At 43.3% G+C, this 17,918-nt stretch overlaps 1 protein-coding gene and 1 non-coding gene across 2 annotated transcripts in view; both read left to right on the forward strand.

Annotated features, from left to right (window-relative positions):
- Positions 1–175: 175 nt before the first annotated feature.
- trnat-agu (transfer RNA threonine (anticodon AGU)) lies at positions 176–249 on the forward strand. Its single transcript has one exon. It is a non-coding gene; the product is annotated as a tRNA-Thr (tRNA).
- A 2,126-nt stretch (positions 250–2,375) lies between these two features.
- LOC109630077 (protein jagged-1b) overlaps positions 2,376–17,918 on the forward strand; it is a 41,667-nt gene continuing 26,124 nt past the window's right edge. Inside the window, exons 1-2 of the mRNA XM_069533905.1 lie at positions 2,376–2,694; positions 7,106–7,435. Coding sequence (XP_069390006.1) covers positions 2,548–2,694; positions 7,106–7,435 — 477 coding nt within the window. The 5' untranslated portion in view covers positions 2,376–2,547. The remainder of the gene's footprint in view (positions 2,695–7,105; positions 7,436–17,918) is intronic.

Here is a 17,918-nt window from a genome sequence, read left to right on the forward strand (position 1 = left end):
GTGAGTAGATAATGAGTGAATTTTCATTTTTGGGTGAACTTTTCCTTTGAGATACTAAAAGCCGAAATAGAAAGTAAAATAAATATAGTGGTTCATTGAAACTTTTACCTATTTATTATTGTCTGCAATGGAATGTGACAGACCACAGAATGAGGCCCATGGTGCTGAAGTAGGTGGCGCTGTGGCTTAGTTGGTTAAAGCGCCTGTCTAGTAAACAGGAGATCCTGGGTTCAAATCCCAGCAGTGCCTTTTCACCAGACCGCGTCTGTGTAGACTCATGCAACACTTCAGCGGTGAACACATTTACATTAACCGACATTTACACATGGAGAAAAAACTGACAACTTCTATTTGAACCGGCATCAGTTTATGAGTCTATTGACATTTGCACCAACCGTGAAGTCAGCACATCCAATAAGCTCTGCGTGAATCTGGTGAAAACTGTGACTCGTCCAACCACTGCTTTCTCTTAAATCAAACATTTACTAATTTCTTACACTGCACTGTCACTCTTTTATTTCTTATTTTGTTGATTCATCTATTCCCTGTGTAATTACGTTTCATTTCAGAAGCCTCTTTGTATCTCTTAATTCTGCTTTTTCAATTTCTCCTGATACACTTTATATTCTATGTTAAGCACTTGGAATGCCCTTGTTGTTGAAATGTGTTGCCTTGTCTTATATCTATAACTTGTTCACAGGAGGAAACCTGTGACCGTTAGATGGCGCCAAATACACAACTCTCCCAGCAGTGAGACACAGAGAGCAGGGGCCACAATTCTTTATATCCCCACTTTTGTGGCTGTTCCTCAGGTGAAACACACACACACACACACACACACACACACACATGCGGACCTATGTCTGCATGTGTGTTTCCGGATGGTTGGTTAGAATTCAGCTCATGTTTGGAGGTCACTGCTCCTCTATGCAAATCAACGCTGTGCTCCTCAAGAGCCCTCTGTTCTGCTCCGGGGTCAGCGCAGAGCACCAGGCCGAGGAAACACCAGCGGTTGTCAGGGAAGCTCTTGAGCAACAAGACTGTGATAGACCCCAAGTTGGAGGAGGAGGAGGAGGAGGAGGGGGAAAGGAGGGGAAGAAGTCGAATCTCATTAGATTTCTTCCCATAAAGAAGGTACATTGTGTGGAGGTCTTGGGTCCAACCAGACGAGCCCTGGAGGTCAGATGTGGAAAATATGCCATGAGACCGGTGCCAATATTTAAAAGATGCCTACATGCACCCTACAATCCTCTTTTATGTCCGTGCGCTCATGCCTGCATCAGTAAGCAGCGGCATGTGCGCGCAGCAGCTGTCCAAACAAGTTTCATCATAAATGTTAATGTGACGATCACGTTTTTTTCGGTAAACAACATCCATTGCATCATCCGGAGCCGAACGGTATTGTAATGATGGAGAGCCGTAGCTTCAAAGCATACTTATAGAAACTTCCAGAGGCCATTCGATCCCGAGCAAAACCGTGGAAGCGCTTAATTGGCACAGCGGCGCTTTGAAGTGAAACTGGAGGAGAGGAGAGGGACCGGCGAGGTGCCACAAAAAGGTGGAAAGGAAATAGCAAACCCAGAGAGCAGAGGTGGGAAGCGAAGCGCATTCAGGATATTCCCGTGCGTAAAAGTGTCATACTTAGAATCAAAAAAACTTTGGGTTGGTCCACAGGTGGTTTAGCGTGTGACTGAGAGGGAGGGATCATGAGAGGGAGAGTCTGGTGCGCGCTGGGAACCATCCGGACTAGAGCTGAAAGACGGACATTCCCTGCCTCAGGACACACCCTCCATGCTCCCTTTCTCTCTCTCTCTCTCTCTCTCTCTCTCTCTCTCTCTCTCTCTCTCTCCTCTCTCCCTCTCCCTCTCATTGTTTCCCACACTCACTCTGTCGCCGCCGGGCTTCGTATCGGGTTGACAAATGGCGAGCCAGCCGCTTGGATGAGGCAGAGCGCACAGAGAAAACCATTACGCAGAAGAGACGCAACTTCGGTGGCCGTTTCCACGAAATATACTGGGTGAATGTAGATGGTGTTTGTGTTTTTAATTGATTTCCACGCTGGTGCGTGGATCAGGCTTGAAGAGAGACATAATAAGAAGAAGGAGATAGTGTGTCTGCTAATTGGGATGAGAGTTCAAGTCAAGTGAAACGGCAGATTGGACCTTTAAAGCCTCTTAACGCAGGTGGCGCGGGGAATACAGCGCAAGGGTTGTGTGTTTATGTGCCGTGTTTGTCTTTGTGTCATTCCCAGTGGAAATCCACCCTGGACACAGCAGCAAGGGGGTGATCAGGTGTGTGTGTGTGTGTAGTGGTTAGGTGGGTGGGTGGGGGATAAATCAAAGCGGAGACAGTGGTTAGTCATGGTTTCTCTGAACTGGACGCGATGAAGTGGCTCTGCGGGAGTTTCAGGGTTTAAGACCGCAGAAGGAGGAGAGCTGGGCGGGCGGACGGACGCAGGGAGGGACGAGGAAAGGGGGCACCACCACCTTCACCACCGGCGCCGCAGCCAGAGCGCACAGCACAGCCCCCAACCCCCTTGACGCAGTGATGGAGAGCCCGAGAGCGCACGGGATAACGAGACTCGAACCCAGAAACCGGAGCGGAGAGACCACCATGAGGACTGACAGACACCGGGGACACCTCCACCTGCAGCGGACTGTGGTTTTCCTCGTGGCGCTGACGATACAACCGCAGGTAAGCTACCGATTAAGTGCTATTTCGGGCCTCATGGTCTTAAAACCTGAGAAAGCTGACTTTTCACTGTGGTTCAGCGTGTGTTTCATATCACAACACACACACACACTCATTCACTGTCCCTCTCCTCTTTGTGCTGCCCTCATTCTGCTCCTGTGGCGCTGTGCCCACCTGTTGTTTCACCATGCTCATCTATGATCCCACGCAAAAGAGGAACTGTTATAATCCTATTTTAACAGCACGTCACAGCAAATATGATCAGTAGAGCTTTTTTTTGCATTATCAAGAAAACACGGTTGTTAATACCATTGTCTGTTGAAAGAAATGGAGCAGAAAACATAGAAATCCAGCAGAGATAAAAGCAAACAGCTGCTGCACATGATTTATTTCAGGGATTTCAGTGCTAAATAAAACCCTGGATACTTTGGAAGGCACTGTGGGGAATCTTCAGTCAAACATCACACAAATTTAAACAACCTCACATCCTCTGCTCAGCATCCAAGCCTCATTCTTCTCGGTTAATAAAGAATCGCTTCTGCATCTCTAAGCATCCACATCTTTTCTTGCTGGTGCATTGACAGATATTTTGATCTTATTCTTCTTCCTCTACTACTACTGCTACTACTACTGCTGCTACTACTACTGTGACTGCTACTACTACTACTCCTACTACTACTGTGACTACTACTAGTGGTAGTAGTAACAGTAATAATAGCTCTATGATGACTTTCAAGGTACCCAATGCACTTTACTGTCTTAGGAAACAAGAATGAAATAAGACTCTTCACGGCAACATGCAGATTTAATGTTTTTGTGTTAAAGTGCCACAAATGAGTTCAAAAGTCAGTGCAATAACTTGTATGAATGATTTTTCTCATAGCAACCTGAGAAGCTTCAGACTTCATGACACCAAAATATTGGAGGTGAAAAATATTCAAAGATAGAATACATTTCCTGTGAGCTGTCAGGCAGCTGCAGGTCTGATCAGGGTGTGTGACAGGATTCTGCAGAAGCAAGAACAGGCCCTGAGGTGCTCCAGAGTGTGCATGTGTGACTGTGTGTGTTTGTGTGCTTTTAAAACACTGAACTCATATCCAGCATCTGTGTCTTGGGTGTGTGTGGAGCTCGGGGGCCACAGCCGAATAAACTCGGGGGCGTGTGAATGTTGAATGTTCGGGCAGCTCTGCGTGTCTCTCGCTGCACCTCTGCAACCCCTTCACAGCTGAACAACAACACACTCCACTCCCTCCATTCTCTCGTTCGACTGCACTGCAGAGTCAAACGCACACACTCAGGTTCCTCTGCTGGTGACCATTTATAATGCAGACGTCAGGAGCCCGTCCTCATCAGGGGAGAGGGGTAAACTTGCTTAGAACAGTGTGAATCATAAATGAAGTCCAACAGTCTCTACATGATGTCCAGGTTCATCACTCCCAAGCATCACAATGCAGTGTAAAGATACACTACACTGATACAGCGTTGCAAAATGCATTCATTGTCACACTGAAATGACATCTTCAAAATAAGATTACATCATAGTTTAACTTCAGACAGCTCCCAACAGTTTCTCATATTTTATTGTTTTCGGTCAGAGTTGTAATAGTTCAAATGATTTAAATTTCCGGAAATATGGTCCTGCAGATGGATCCAGCCTCATTGTGACTTGCTGAAGTGTTGATATACTGACTGTACTCACCACAATACTGAGACTCACAGAGCTACAACTAACAATCAGTCAAATTACTTCATTATTTGGTTTTGGAAATGTCAGAAAATAGATTAAAATGCCTGACACACATCCCAACTGGCAAATTTTACAAATTCTAAGTTCTAAGATATTCAATTAAAAAAAGCAAGAAAAAGCATGATATCTGTACAGGTTTTTTTTTTTTTACATTTGAGGAATTCTTACACATTTTCTATGCTAAATCAACTATCAAAACGTATTAAATTCCTTTTGGTCATGTGCCACAACATTTTTACTGGACAAACCCAATCAGTGTGTTTCCAACTAGAAGTAGAATGGCACTCAGTAGATCACATACCTAAGCCATGGCCCAACATTCCCATTAAATCCAATCAAGCTGCACATACTCATCAGTTCCCTGATTGTTTTCATCAAGATCCCTGAATTATTCCCTGGGAAAATTATGAAGGGGTCAAAAACACCCTCATCTCCCTATGTTAAGAGAAAAAAACCTCCATGGATCCGCTCCCTGATCCAGATCTGCACCAACATTTAATGAGTTCTTTCCTGACCCCTCTCACATCCTTCATGGTAATCTGTCCAGTAGTTTTTGTGTAATGCTACTGACTAACACACAAATAACCACTGATGTTGACAGAGGTAATAACATTTGATACTTATGGACAAAGAAACTGTTAGTGAAACTGTGGAGGTAAATATTTTTTATTTTTTTGAAAGAAGTTGTTTCTGTTGAGCCTTGAGCCTTGAATTATCTGGTACCAGGTGACACCTCCGGCACTTTGTTTGACAGGAAAAACATTTCTTTATCTTTGCTATGGGTTATTTTGGTTTTGAACTTTTGCTCTATCTTCTTTTAAACCATGAGTCTCACCTGCCTTGCACGGTTTAACAGATTTAAGGTGCTTGAGCCATGAACATCAGGCTTTAGCCAGCTTTGAGTTTTGGGTGTAGTGAACCTTTAATTTCCAGAGCTCAACTGCAGGGACGGTTTGAGCCTCGGCTGGGACCTCTCTCCCCCTCTCCCCCCTCCCTCTCTCTGGTCAGACTGAAGCGCTGAAATGCTGGTATGTGGGGAATGGCTCAGGCAGTGAGAGTAGGAGAGGAAGAAAGGAGGATGTAGAGTGATGAGCGCCACTGTATCTCCACAAGCCTTTTGATGTCAATGAGTCCACCCTCCCTGCACCCCTCCATCCCCCTTACCCCTCCTGCCTCACCCCCTCCTCTCGGGGACAGGGTGCAGCAGAGGGACAACACAACCACACACAATGGGGCGACTGAGATTCTGGCGGACACATGAGATCTCATTGGTCTTGGTGATTACCGTCCATGATTGAGTGCACCACACTGCAGGGGACACACATTTCTGATTCTTGGACCAACAGTAATGAGCGATCATTAGTTTAATGTTTGTGGCTGTGAATTATTCAGATTTATTCACCAGCAGGAGTTTCATGACAAACAGAGATAACAGTGGTTTATTTTTTGTGTTTGCAGTTGTTGGAAGAAGCCAAATCCATTGTCTCAGTCAGCTACAGTGACACACACACACACACACACACACACACACACACACACACACACACACACACACACACACACACAGGCACACACACACAGGCACATACCTGACCCTGCTGCTCCGAGACTCTCAGGGGGGCTTGTTAAATCTACTGTGTGTGTGTGTGTGTGTGTGTGTGTGTGTGTGTGTGTGTGTGTGTGTGTGTGTGTGTGTGTGTGTGTGTGTGTGTGTGTGTGTGTGTGTGTGTGTGTGTGTGTGTGTGTGTGTGTGTGTGTGTGTGTCCTCCATCCATCTTTAAACAGAGAAAAGAAAAGGAGGCAGATGAAAAGCAGAATGGAAACAATGCAAAAGAAGAGCTGATGGCCACAGAAAGAGAAATGACAGGAGGGTTACAGCTTGTTCCCACATAGAGAAAGAAGGGAGGAAAAGGAGGAGGAGAGAAAAGGAGCGTGAGCAGGATCCCAGTGTCACCTTCCCCTGGGAGTAGAGAAATAAGAAGGGAGTGGTTGTAAAGAAAGAAAGATGAGAGATGATCACAGGTTTCTAGCCACACCAAGTTGCGTCCAGTAGTTTTTGTGTAATGCTGCGAACAAACACACAAAAAAGACAAACGGATGAAGACGTAACCTCCTTCACGAACCTCCTTCTTGCACACACACACACACACACACACAGTGGAGATCTGGTTCCTTTTCCAGTTTATACATTGATAACTGGGGATTTTCTTCCTTACTGAAAAAAGAGAAAAACTTTAGGTTATAGTGGGTTTTTTTTCAATTCAACTTGCGACTAATATTACTGTTCGTTGGTAAGTTTGAAGGCCAAAAATACATTAGTGTGTGTGTGTGTGTCTGTGTGTCCGTCCTCCGGCAGCTTTATTGTTCAAAGTTATATCCCTGGAACGTTTTGTTCTTTCTGCAAATGATTCTGCTCAGTTTTAGGTCATCTAAACTAAATTAGTATCTCCTACGGTCTCAGATGGAAACCACTCTTTTATCAGACTTTGTTTTTTCTATGACAAAGGCTGCCATTTTTATAATATCCAAGTCACACAAGTGTTCAGACTGGATTATAAATGTGTTTTACGTTTAATTCGTCTGTACATTTTTGGGTGATTTGAATCACTATGTACCAATGAGAACCTGATGTAACCACTTGTCTCTTTCCTCTCTGTCTGGGCTCAGGCTGTTTGGGCCGCGGGGGTGTTCGAACTTCAGATCCGCCACTTCCAGAACCCACACGGTCTCCTGCAGACCGGAGACTGCTGCGACCTCCAGAGCGGCGGGGGACAGCGCTGCTCTGCCAGAGACCCGTGTGACACTTTCTTCCTAGCCTGCCTCAAGGAGTACCAGGCCCGGGTCATCTCAACCGGAGCCTGCACCTTCGGGTCAGGCAGCACAGGGATCCTGGGTGGAAACTCCCAGTCGCTCCGCCACGGAGGACACGACGGAGGAAGAGGAGGAGAAGATGGGACTAATGGACACATTGTCATTCCCTTCAAATACGCTTGGCCGGTAAGTACAGGGGCAGTGCTGGTTATCAGTATGGTTACCAAGGGAACAGGCTAAGCTTGAAGTACAACAGTACACTCAAAGTGAGGCTTGAGTGGAATAACAATGACTTTCAGAGGCTGATTTCATGTTCACATGATTTTACACTTTCTTCATCGTTCAGTGTATGTGTGTGAAAGTATCGACTGGGATGACATGGAAACAATTACAGGAACGACAGCATATTTATGATCTGCAGGCAGCTTTATCACAATATCACACTGCTCAGGTAGTTCACAGACTAAATTGAACATTAACATTTTATTATTGTGTTTCATATCAGTTTTTAACTTCTCAAACAAAAACTATATCCACAAAAATATCAATACTATTTTATGAAATGAAATTTCGGATAAGATTTCAGTTCCAACTGAAACGGTCATGGTCAGACTCCCCCGAGGATCCCCAAGACAAATCTGAGGAGTCCAAAGATTATTAAAGTGACAATAATACAATATTTCCGATGCCACCTGTACGCACCATCCAACCTTTCTTTTTTATTGTTGTTTTAACTTTATTAATAATGCAATGCCAAGTTGTCATTCGGTCACTTGAGCTGCAAGACAGAAAATTATAGAGGAAATGCTGCATTGAACTACAGGAAGCCAATATATCATTGCACAGGACAGCAATATGAGAGACTAAAGGATACATGTATTTTAGTCTGAATTTCATTGCTACTGACCATCTCCATCTGTAAAGTAGGATCTAATCTGTTACTTGAGGTTGACCTGGCTAGATGAGAGGAATAGAGACCAACACAATATGCTCCAGAGAGATGAGATGTTAATGGACACTGAGAGGATTTTTGGCACCAGGAATATATCTTCTCATGGACATCAAAACTGCAAATAAACACAGCAAAAGGGTAAAATGTGTCACCTTTAATAGCTTTTGGTCTTTTCACTGATTTCTTTATTTAAAAATCAGTGTCTGGATCAAACATCACACTGCCGGCTGCTCCGTCTCATGTCATTATTTAAGAGCAGACCAATTCATCTGCAATTAGCAGAACAGTCGGCGAGAGTGGCCAAGAAACAGATATCGATTAATTTCTCTTTTTCTTTACTTTTTACCAAGTCATGCAGGGAGAAGGTGAGAAACAAAAGAAAAAACAGTAGTGAGTAGGAATTTAGGAATTTTGGCTTCTTTACCAAATTAGATAGTGATTGTTAGCGTATTTGATTTATTGTTCCATAAACGTATCTATTTAATTTACCTTAAGCTATTAGTCGAATAATCAGGCAGTCTGTCTATACTTGGCTTAATTTGAGTTTTATGAAGATCCACCAGTTCAGCCCCTCAAATACAAAGCTTTGCGGGGTTCCTCAGTCTTTATTGATACTAAGCTTGTTGTCTTTGACTTTATGGACTCATTAGATAAAAGTGGTTTGAAAATTCTAGGATTTTGTAGTGTTATCTACACTAAAATGGAAAGGAAATGATGCCTATCATGTGAACCCATTGATTTAGTGTTGTCCTCCTTGTTTCATTTGAGACCTGAAATCCTTACAGGGTCAGAGCAGCTTTAATGTCAGTGTGACACAAATGCTGTCATTTAGAAGAGCTCTTACCTCCTCCTTAAGAAGCTAAAGGTCAGCAGTTGGTCTGATGGTGTTGAGGTTATGGATAAGTCAACCTCGAAGCCCATCAGCTATCGTCTGAAGACGTATTAGCCTCAAGTGGCACCGGCTAATATATTGAGGCTTCAGGCAGCGGACATGCAGGCAAAGACTCCATCTTACATTCACCGTACACTGTTCACAGTCTGACTACTTTCTTTATCACACGAGTCGAACGTGTCTCCACACAAACCACTGAAATATTTTTTGTAGGGGGGTTTAGGTCCAGAGGACATTTCGGCCAGTCTCTAATAATTATCTTCCTGTGAATGCAAAAAAAAACTAAAAGCATGTTGGTCAACGTGTTCTGTGTCCACACAACCAAAGCCTGCTCCTACGTGATTGGTCAAACTAGAAACAGACACCAGAAGGCTTCAGGCCCCCAAATCTAACCAACAATCTCTCACACGTCTCTCTGGACTCGGACTATAATTTGTGACGCATTAGCCCAGGATGGAGACAGGTGAAAGAGAGACAGGAAAGAGGTCTGGTCGGGTTTGTGTGGTTGATTAACACCTATATTTGTATAACACCTCAGTTACATCCTACAACAACCAGGAAGCAAAGTCATTTACAAAAAGCTGCAGCGTAATATTTTCATGATCATTTTGAGGAAGCTTATCCTGCTCTATCCTCTTCTCAGCGCTGCCTGTGGTGAGACAATCTTTCTTGGGATTTAAGAGGTTTTTGTTTGTTTCTTAGATTTTCTATTTCCATCAAAGAAAAAACCTCCTGCAGTCTTTTCTTTCTGTCTCCTCTCTACATTATATCTGTTCCCAGCATTACTGACTTGTTTCTAATAATCAACGAAAAAACGAAAATGCCACACAAGGGCCTGTGGTTCTCATTCGCAATCACACTGTTGTAATAATGTTTGTAATATCGCACAAAACCCAGATGATGCTTCAGGTACACACAGAGCGCGACACACGTATATTTCTTACATTAAGATAATAGATCCCTGAGCACAAACAAGAGCAAGACCCCCACCCTTTTTACATATGTAGCATGACACCCTCTGTAGTCATTTTAGATCGCTTGTAAGTCATTTTTATTTGTGTTGCATCTCTTCTTAGATGTATTGCATCTATATTTAGTGTTATGCACGTCTTTTGAGCGTTTTGCGTCTCTTTTGAGTCATTTTGCGTCTCTTGGATTTAGTTTTGCATCTGCTCTTAGTTGTATTGCATCACTTTTTATAGTATACATTAAGAGTGACTAAAAAGAGAGGCTGTGGTCCAAGGGCTCCCTGACCACTTGGGCCCTTGGTCATCCACGACTCCTAATGTATCCCCACAAAGCTGAGTACACACACACACAGCATGCACAAGAATGTTATACAGAGTCTTCTTAGGTTTCTGCTTCTTGATTAGTATCAGCCCATTTACCTTTGAGACTCGTTGTCCCAGAGCCAATTATCTGCCCTTATCTGTGTACAGTTTGCTTTTGTGTGTGTGTGAGTGTATATAAGCATGATGCGTGTGTGTCACACTTTCCTTGTGTTTTCTTCCTCCTCCTGTACAGCGAGGAGGTGTGTGATTGGCAGGTGAGAGTGTGAGAAAGTTTCCCCCGTCAGAAAGCCTACCTGGATTGGTTACAGGGCCAGGCCGCAGGGCGGGCTGGGCTGCAGGGGAGAGAGAGCTGGGACGCACAGTGGCAGCATCTCCGGCTGAAAGACTTGCTTTATCTGGCCATCTCTGGGAGGGCGGTGGGGTGAGAGGGAGTGAGAAAGGGAACGAGAGAGGGAGCGAGAAAGGGAGCAAGAGAGGGAGAGTGATATCCCTGCCCCAGGTGAGGGGATGAACAGGTGAGAGTAGTCATTATGAGGTAAGGTGAGCTCTTTCTGTCCCCTGCCCTCTCTCACTTACTCTTTCACTAATCTCTTATGGGAAATGTGTGTGTGTGTGTGTGTGTTTGTTTATGTTTGTGATCACAGTGGTAATTTCTTGTGTTAAGTTTGCGTATAATCTTATCAAGATTGCCTGGAGGGTTGCATTCCTGTTAGGCTTCCTTAAGTCTTTGTTGTAATCGCTCTGGTTAAAGCTCTGGCCGTGTACTGATGTCACTGTTTAAGAGCTGGCACTATCTCAGTGTTGTAAACATTGAAAACCTGAAAGGAAAGGTTGAAATATATCCAAACATCAAACAAAAGATCCAATTCCCAGTCTAAAGCTGCTTCCAGACATTTTCTTAACTCCTGACATTTTCTGTAAGGTTTCCTGCCAGCCACCAAGTAAAATGTCCAGAAGCTGTCAGAGCCCACGTGACAGCACAGCCTCGAAAAGTCAGGATCATTCACAGTAAGCAAATGGGTGATGATGCAGCAAGCACAAAACTGGGAGAAGACATATATCTCATGAATGAAAAAGATGTGTTATAGGCGTAGAGGATGCCAACTAAGATGTCAGCTTCAAAATGCGAAATTCCAGAGCTTTTTGCAATAAGGGCCAATGGCGTGATTTATACATTATGTCCAGCCATTTTCATGCCATACCCAAGCGCCACCTCTCCCCTGAATGTTCTGGAAATCTGAACGAATCTGACCAGGGCAATCCCCTGCTACATTCTTCATGTGAAAAGCGAACTGCTGAGTTTATTCAGAAACTTGGTACCTGACATTTTCTAGAGTTTCTGGAAATCTGTCATGCTAAGCTTATCCCCTTTTTGGCTCTAGCCCCATACTTGTGATGGACATTGAGAGGTAATGGTCTGATCATCCTACCCGAACTCATATTTTTCTAAACTTTCCACATATATTTTTTAAATTAGGTGTGAAAATTAATAAAAAAGTCACAATACATGTCACAAGACACCATCAGAACAACATAACTTGGTGCCTCATGCTGTCTCATTTTGGAGAAAGTCATATGAAAACCAGAACGACAGAGGATGTAGCAGCGTGTCTTTGCGGTTTCCTTTGTCTGGTTTAGATGTTAAAACCAGATTTTAGCTTTGCCTCCTGGTCAGCAGTAATCTCACAAATAGTCTGGGGGACGTGGCTTAATTTTGACCCGAGATTTAAAATCACAGACACTCTTCAGTCTGGGATGTTTTAGCTGCGGCGCCTCCGCAGAGACTGGAAAAGTTCAAAGACTTCATAACTGCGAGGTCATCTTCTATAAGCCCCGTCTCTGTTGGCGGGTTCACTGTTGAACCTGTTTGGATGACGAGGGGAAGAAGAGAGAGCTGCCAAAAAAGAAGAGTTTGTTCCTGATGAATCTGTTTATCAACAGGGAACAAATATGTGAATGAATCAGGAGGTAAAGGTAAAGAGAAGGCAGGTACACAGTGTAAAGCTGATGATTAGGTGGTGATAGTATGTGGATGATTCTTGTGCTCACTCCTCAACATATTTACTGTGATTCACCCTCCTGAGACCCTTGTTTAAACACATGTGGGAACTGAATCTGAAGCTTCTTAAACTTGTATGACTCAGAACTCTTTTGTTGGTTAAAAGCCCCTGTGACAAATGACAATATGATAGCTGCTATAGAAATACTGTTCACATGAAGAGAACAGAGTGAAGTCCCCACCATTTATAATCATCAAGTGTTAAAACTCATTCATGGTCAGGTTCAGCGCCAGAGGCCATAGATGGCTGTTCCCGGGATAGAGTCTCATTCACAGTGTGTGTGTGTGTGTGTGGTCCAGTCATGTTGTGGGGACAAACATCAGTTTAGTCACAGGGACATGTCTTCTTTATGGGGACAAAAAAACACATCCCCATAGGTAATAGTAATATTTTGGTTTTGGTATTTTGGTTTCGGTTATGTTCAGGATAAGTAGGTTCAGGTTACGTTAGGGTTAGGCTAGTAGTAAATATGGTTAGAGTTAGTCAGTGTAATGTCCTCTTAAGTCATTGAGAATGTGTGTGTGTGTGTGTGTGTGTGTGTGTGTGTGTGTGTGTTCCATAACTGTTCCTCTTGCCTTGTCTCTTGCCATAAATGTTTTTTGTTTTAAATGTATCTAGCATGTGTTTGTCTTTTATAATATTTTATATATTTGTATTATCACAATTTGTTCTGTTGTGGTTTCTATGAACAAACGGACTAAATAGTATTTAAATACAATAGTAATCAACTATATTGTTGTTTCCCACCTCTGATATGTGACCTTATTGTGTCATACTCTCTCAGCATGTTTTCTGTTGCTATCTGTTCCGTCGGCCGTCCAACAAAGGCAACTGCATTCCAAGATATTATCCTCAACAAATAGTGTATTCACTTCAGTTTTTTACAGATAGTTCACAGACCACAGTGTGCCGCAGTTTTCATAAGAGCACAGACACAGTCTCGTCCCTGTTTAATATCCAGAGCAATCATGACATTGTTTCTGAACAGACCCGTTGTTATTGAGTTGCTCATGTGTGAGTCTGGGATGCGACATTGCTTATTTACTGTGTTGGGTATGGCAGCAGACAACAGGAAGAGTCAATGAGAAAATCGGTGGGGGTTTATTGGACTGTAGCTGGAGCTCTCTAAGCACTTCCTCGCAGCCTGTTGTCCCGGACGTCACTGAGTTCAGTATGCAAAATGTGGCCGTCATGCAAATAAGTTCAGGTGTATCAGCTGAAGGTCTGCTGTGTGTCTTGTATCGGGGTATGATTTCGAGGTGATTGCATTCACACCTAATATGTATCCACACTGAGAGCTGATTGAGATCCAGGTCACATCACAATCTTCTCACCATGTTTCCTGTACACCTCCTTCACAATCTTCTAAAGTTCAGTTCACGTACCTCATTTGAGTAAAGTACTTGAGTAAATGCAATTACTCTCCGTTACTGAGACTTAACAGAAAACTGTCTACATCATCATACAGGACTGACTCACACACTTCTACAACCTGTGCATTCCTGGTGTGTGGGAGCCGAGCCTGGGGAAGTCAGTGAAGAGAATCGAACACAGAGGAGCATAGTCTGAGCTTTCTCTCTCTCCTGAGTCTCTCTTTCACTCTTTCTCCATTTGTGCTCTCCTCTCTTTTGTCCCCTAATTGACTGCTACACAGCCTCGCATACCTGTGTGTATGCTGATACTGCCGTGCACGTCGTTTGTACGTACACACCTGCAGCTATGTGCACGCACACACGCACACGCACGCACGCACACACACACACATATATACATGCACATTTCTCCTCACAGCCTTTTCATTTTTCCCTGTAACAGACACACCCAAAAGCACAGATCATGAATTCATCAGCCAACACACACACACGCAACACAAAGAAGGTTAATTCCCTGAGGATTTGGAGCTTGTGTTTTTTAGAGATAAGTTTATAACTCGGGGGTAAACATCTCCAGGGAAGCATGTTTTAATGATTTCATTTGTGTGCAAATTGGATTGAGAGCGGGAGCCACTTTGTTAAAGGAGAAAAGAGGCAAAGAGGCCTTGATTTACATCATGGCTGTGGAATTACAGTGTGCACCTGTCTCTGGATCTGTCATCGTGTCACTGGATGCAGATTTCAGGTATACAACCCTTCAAAAGGACACAGCCAATAGTTCCCTTTCAGCGCCATCGATCTTGTCATATCTCGTCTCCTTCCTCCACCTCCAACATCTCTCACCCGTCACCTTGCTCGCTTTCTTGTTTGAACCGCTCATCATGAACCTTTTGTTCTCTGGGTGTTGTTCTGCTTTCCCATGATGTTCACGTCCCTGTGGATTACACAGAGCAGGCAGCGTTGCAGCACAGCCATCATAAATCCTCCCCGTCTCTGTGGTTTCTTGTGTTCCCCGATCTGGACAGGAACAACCACAAACATTTTTAGCCGTCACATTGTGAAACATGTTCTCCATATATGTCCTCAAAATGATTTTAAGCCTGTCTCTTGATTCCCCTCCAGCTCTGGTCCATTACACTCATGTTCTTATCTATGGTGCGTCAAACTTTCATCAGTGTGTCTCATTATCACATCATTTATAGGCCCCTGCTCTCTCTCTCTGTCAGTCTGATGGGTTTATGATCCCCACTTTACTCCACCTGTCATCCAATCACTGAAAAGCCATTTAATCCTCTTTACGATAATGTATGGTGGTTTTTTTATGTTAATTGTATGGCTGTCATTCTAGCTCACATATTCCAACATAGAAGAAATATAATTTTCACAAGTGCCACTTTAATGTCCATGATTTCACATTAATATAATTTTCATACATCCTTCATTTACGTATTCACGACCTCTTTTGCAGAGAAGAAACATGTCTCACCCTCAGCATGTGTCGGATTGTGACATATTATTAAAAGCCACACACACCCACACACACACTTTAATTTATTCCATCTGATTAGGCCTCTGCTCAGGTTGAGCTTCGATGCAGCTCTGCAGGAAATTCATATTAACTTCATATTCTAATAAAAGTTACTTATCAATAAATATTAAGCGAAGTGTTAAGAGACTGTAAATCTGTATAAGAGCAATTACATGATTGATTGAGAGCAGGGTTGAAGGAAAATATGAGGATGATGATGATGATGATGATGATGATGATGATGATGATGATGATGATATTGATATTGATGATGATAGTGATAATGATAGTGATACAGTGATCAGCATTGTCAGTTTACAGGAGGAAGGTTCCTGGTTTGAATCCCTGGGATCTTTCTGCATGGAGTTTGCAAGTTCTTTACGAACTCCAGCTTCCCCCCACAGTCCAGATGCAGATTGGGTTAAAATTTATTAAAGACTAAGATTTGCATGAATGTAAACATGAATGGGTGTTTGTCTCAACCTGTGATACACTACTGACCTGTCCAGGGTGTATCCCGCCTTTCACCCAAATGTCAACTTACCCTCAAAGGATAAGGGAGGATAATGGATGGACAGTATCCTTGTAACCTTGGCTGCCTCAGCCATTGGCTTTCTGTTGCACCAGGGGAGTTTCCATCCAAATCTAGAGCAGATTTTGAATTTCAACGCTTGTTTCCATCCACTGCCATTGTGCTAACATTAGGAGCTGGTTGGGCAGAATTAACCACCGGTAATTCCAATTTTCCGGTCGAGTGCTATCGAACCATTCCAGAAAAAGAAGCAGAAAACAAGGGCACACAATTAAAATAGCACCAAACCTCAAAGAGGACAATGTTGAGAACATGAGGAAGATGAATATTTGGAATTTGTGTTGGTTTCTTGTATTGATATTAGGAAAAGAACAGTCTTGTTTTCCCCTTAGTCTGAGTCATATGTGAATGTTTAAGTCACATGGTCCATGTGCGTCAGGACTTAGACGTTGTTCAGATCTGGTATTACAGTAACATCCATCGTAAGTGATCTGATCACAAGTGGTCGGTGCTGAGTTTGAGGTCTGAACGTATCCAAATGTCCGTTTCATTGTGTGAATATGAAGGACCGTTACTCAGCTGATGTCCTTTGACCCGCTATAGTTTTACAATCAAACTCATATTTTTGTTTTTTTTCCATTTAATTTTGTCAAATTTTGTTTATTGATTCACTTTTTTATTCTTAGCCTCAGACTCATAATTTAAGTCCAATAAAATGTCCTGACTTGAGAAACACACACACACACACACACACACACACTCATCCCACACTCGTTCTATTTTCTCATTCATAATGACATAAGTGCAGCCGTGGCTGTGAAGCGTCCAGTGGCTAGACGAGGTAATTTCCTGCGGAAGTCGGAGAGAAGGGGGTGAGGGGGTGGGGTTGTGTCAGTCTGGTTTGTGATGGCGGGATGTGAAGCAGGGGGTGCAGGGTGGTAGTAACAGTGGAGATTAATGGGCAAGAGGGTAAAGTTGATGTAAGCAGTGATGAGGGGCGTCTGACTGAAGAAGGAAGTGAGATGCAGATAAGGGAGGAAGGTGCGGGGCGGTCCGTGGATGATCTCTGTGTGGGGGCACAGGTGTTTAGGGTAGGGTGTGTGTGTTTGCGTCATGATGACTCATTCACACTGTTGGGAGAATCATAAGCTCTATGAGGTATGTGGTGTGTGTGTGTGTGTGTGTGTGTATGGGAGGGGGATGTGTATTGTGGTGTTTGTATATAAAAGTGTAGTGGATGAAATTTATATATAATATGCGCTAATTTGGACTGAGTTGTTCCACCAGAGACACTTTGCCTGGAAACCTCTGGTTTTATTCAGATAGCTATAACCTTTAAATCATTCAATATTTCACAGAAGGGAAAAGATTGAAGAAAATAAAAAATAGAATTTATAAATTACTGCTTAAACAATTTCAGGACACTATGTTACTGGACTTAACTAACTGTATGCATGGATTAAAACTACTTCCACCTTGTCCCACTACAACAGAAAAACTATGTATTGCTGCCCCAGTTGGAGGTGATAATACATCTGTGGTGTCACTGAATAGGATTCTGAATAAATCACTTGTAATGCTGTCTTTATATATAACTCCTCAGAGAGTTTGGTGGAAGACAGAGCGGTGACATGGTGGCATTGATGGCTGTGGGTAGATTGAAAATGAGTGAGGGCAAAGAGGGGAGGATAAAGTCTGATGCTAATTATGTTCACAATGAAAGAAAAACAGAAGAGATGGCGAGAATGCGAGAACAGAGACATGTAATTATAGAGACGGGGTCATCAGAGCAGGGTGGGGTGGATGGCTGCACATCGGGGGTCTAATTCCTTTTCTCGTGTGTGTGTGTGTGTGTCCCACCTGAGGACAGGGAGATGACTTGCTTTGGTTCATATCCACAGAAATTCACTAATCAGCCAGCAGAAGATCATATGGCTTACTCTCCTGGGCACTGGCCACATCTTGATCCAGCAGAGACAGCGGGTGGGTCTCTTGAGGATCAAGAAAATTATCAAGAAAAAGAGATTCTTTTTTTATTTG

The sequence above is a fragment of the Paralichthys olivaceus genome, chromosome 11, assembly GCF_024713975.1.
Source record: "Paralichthys olivaceus isolate ysfri-2021 chromosome 11, ASM2471397v2, whole genome shotgun sequence".
In the NCBI taxonomy this organism is placed as follows: domain Eukaryota; kingdom Metazoa; phylum Chordata; class Actinopteri; order Pleuronectiformes; family Paralichthyidae; genus Paralichthys; species Paralichthys olivaceus.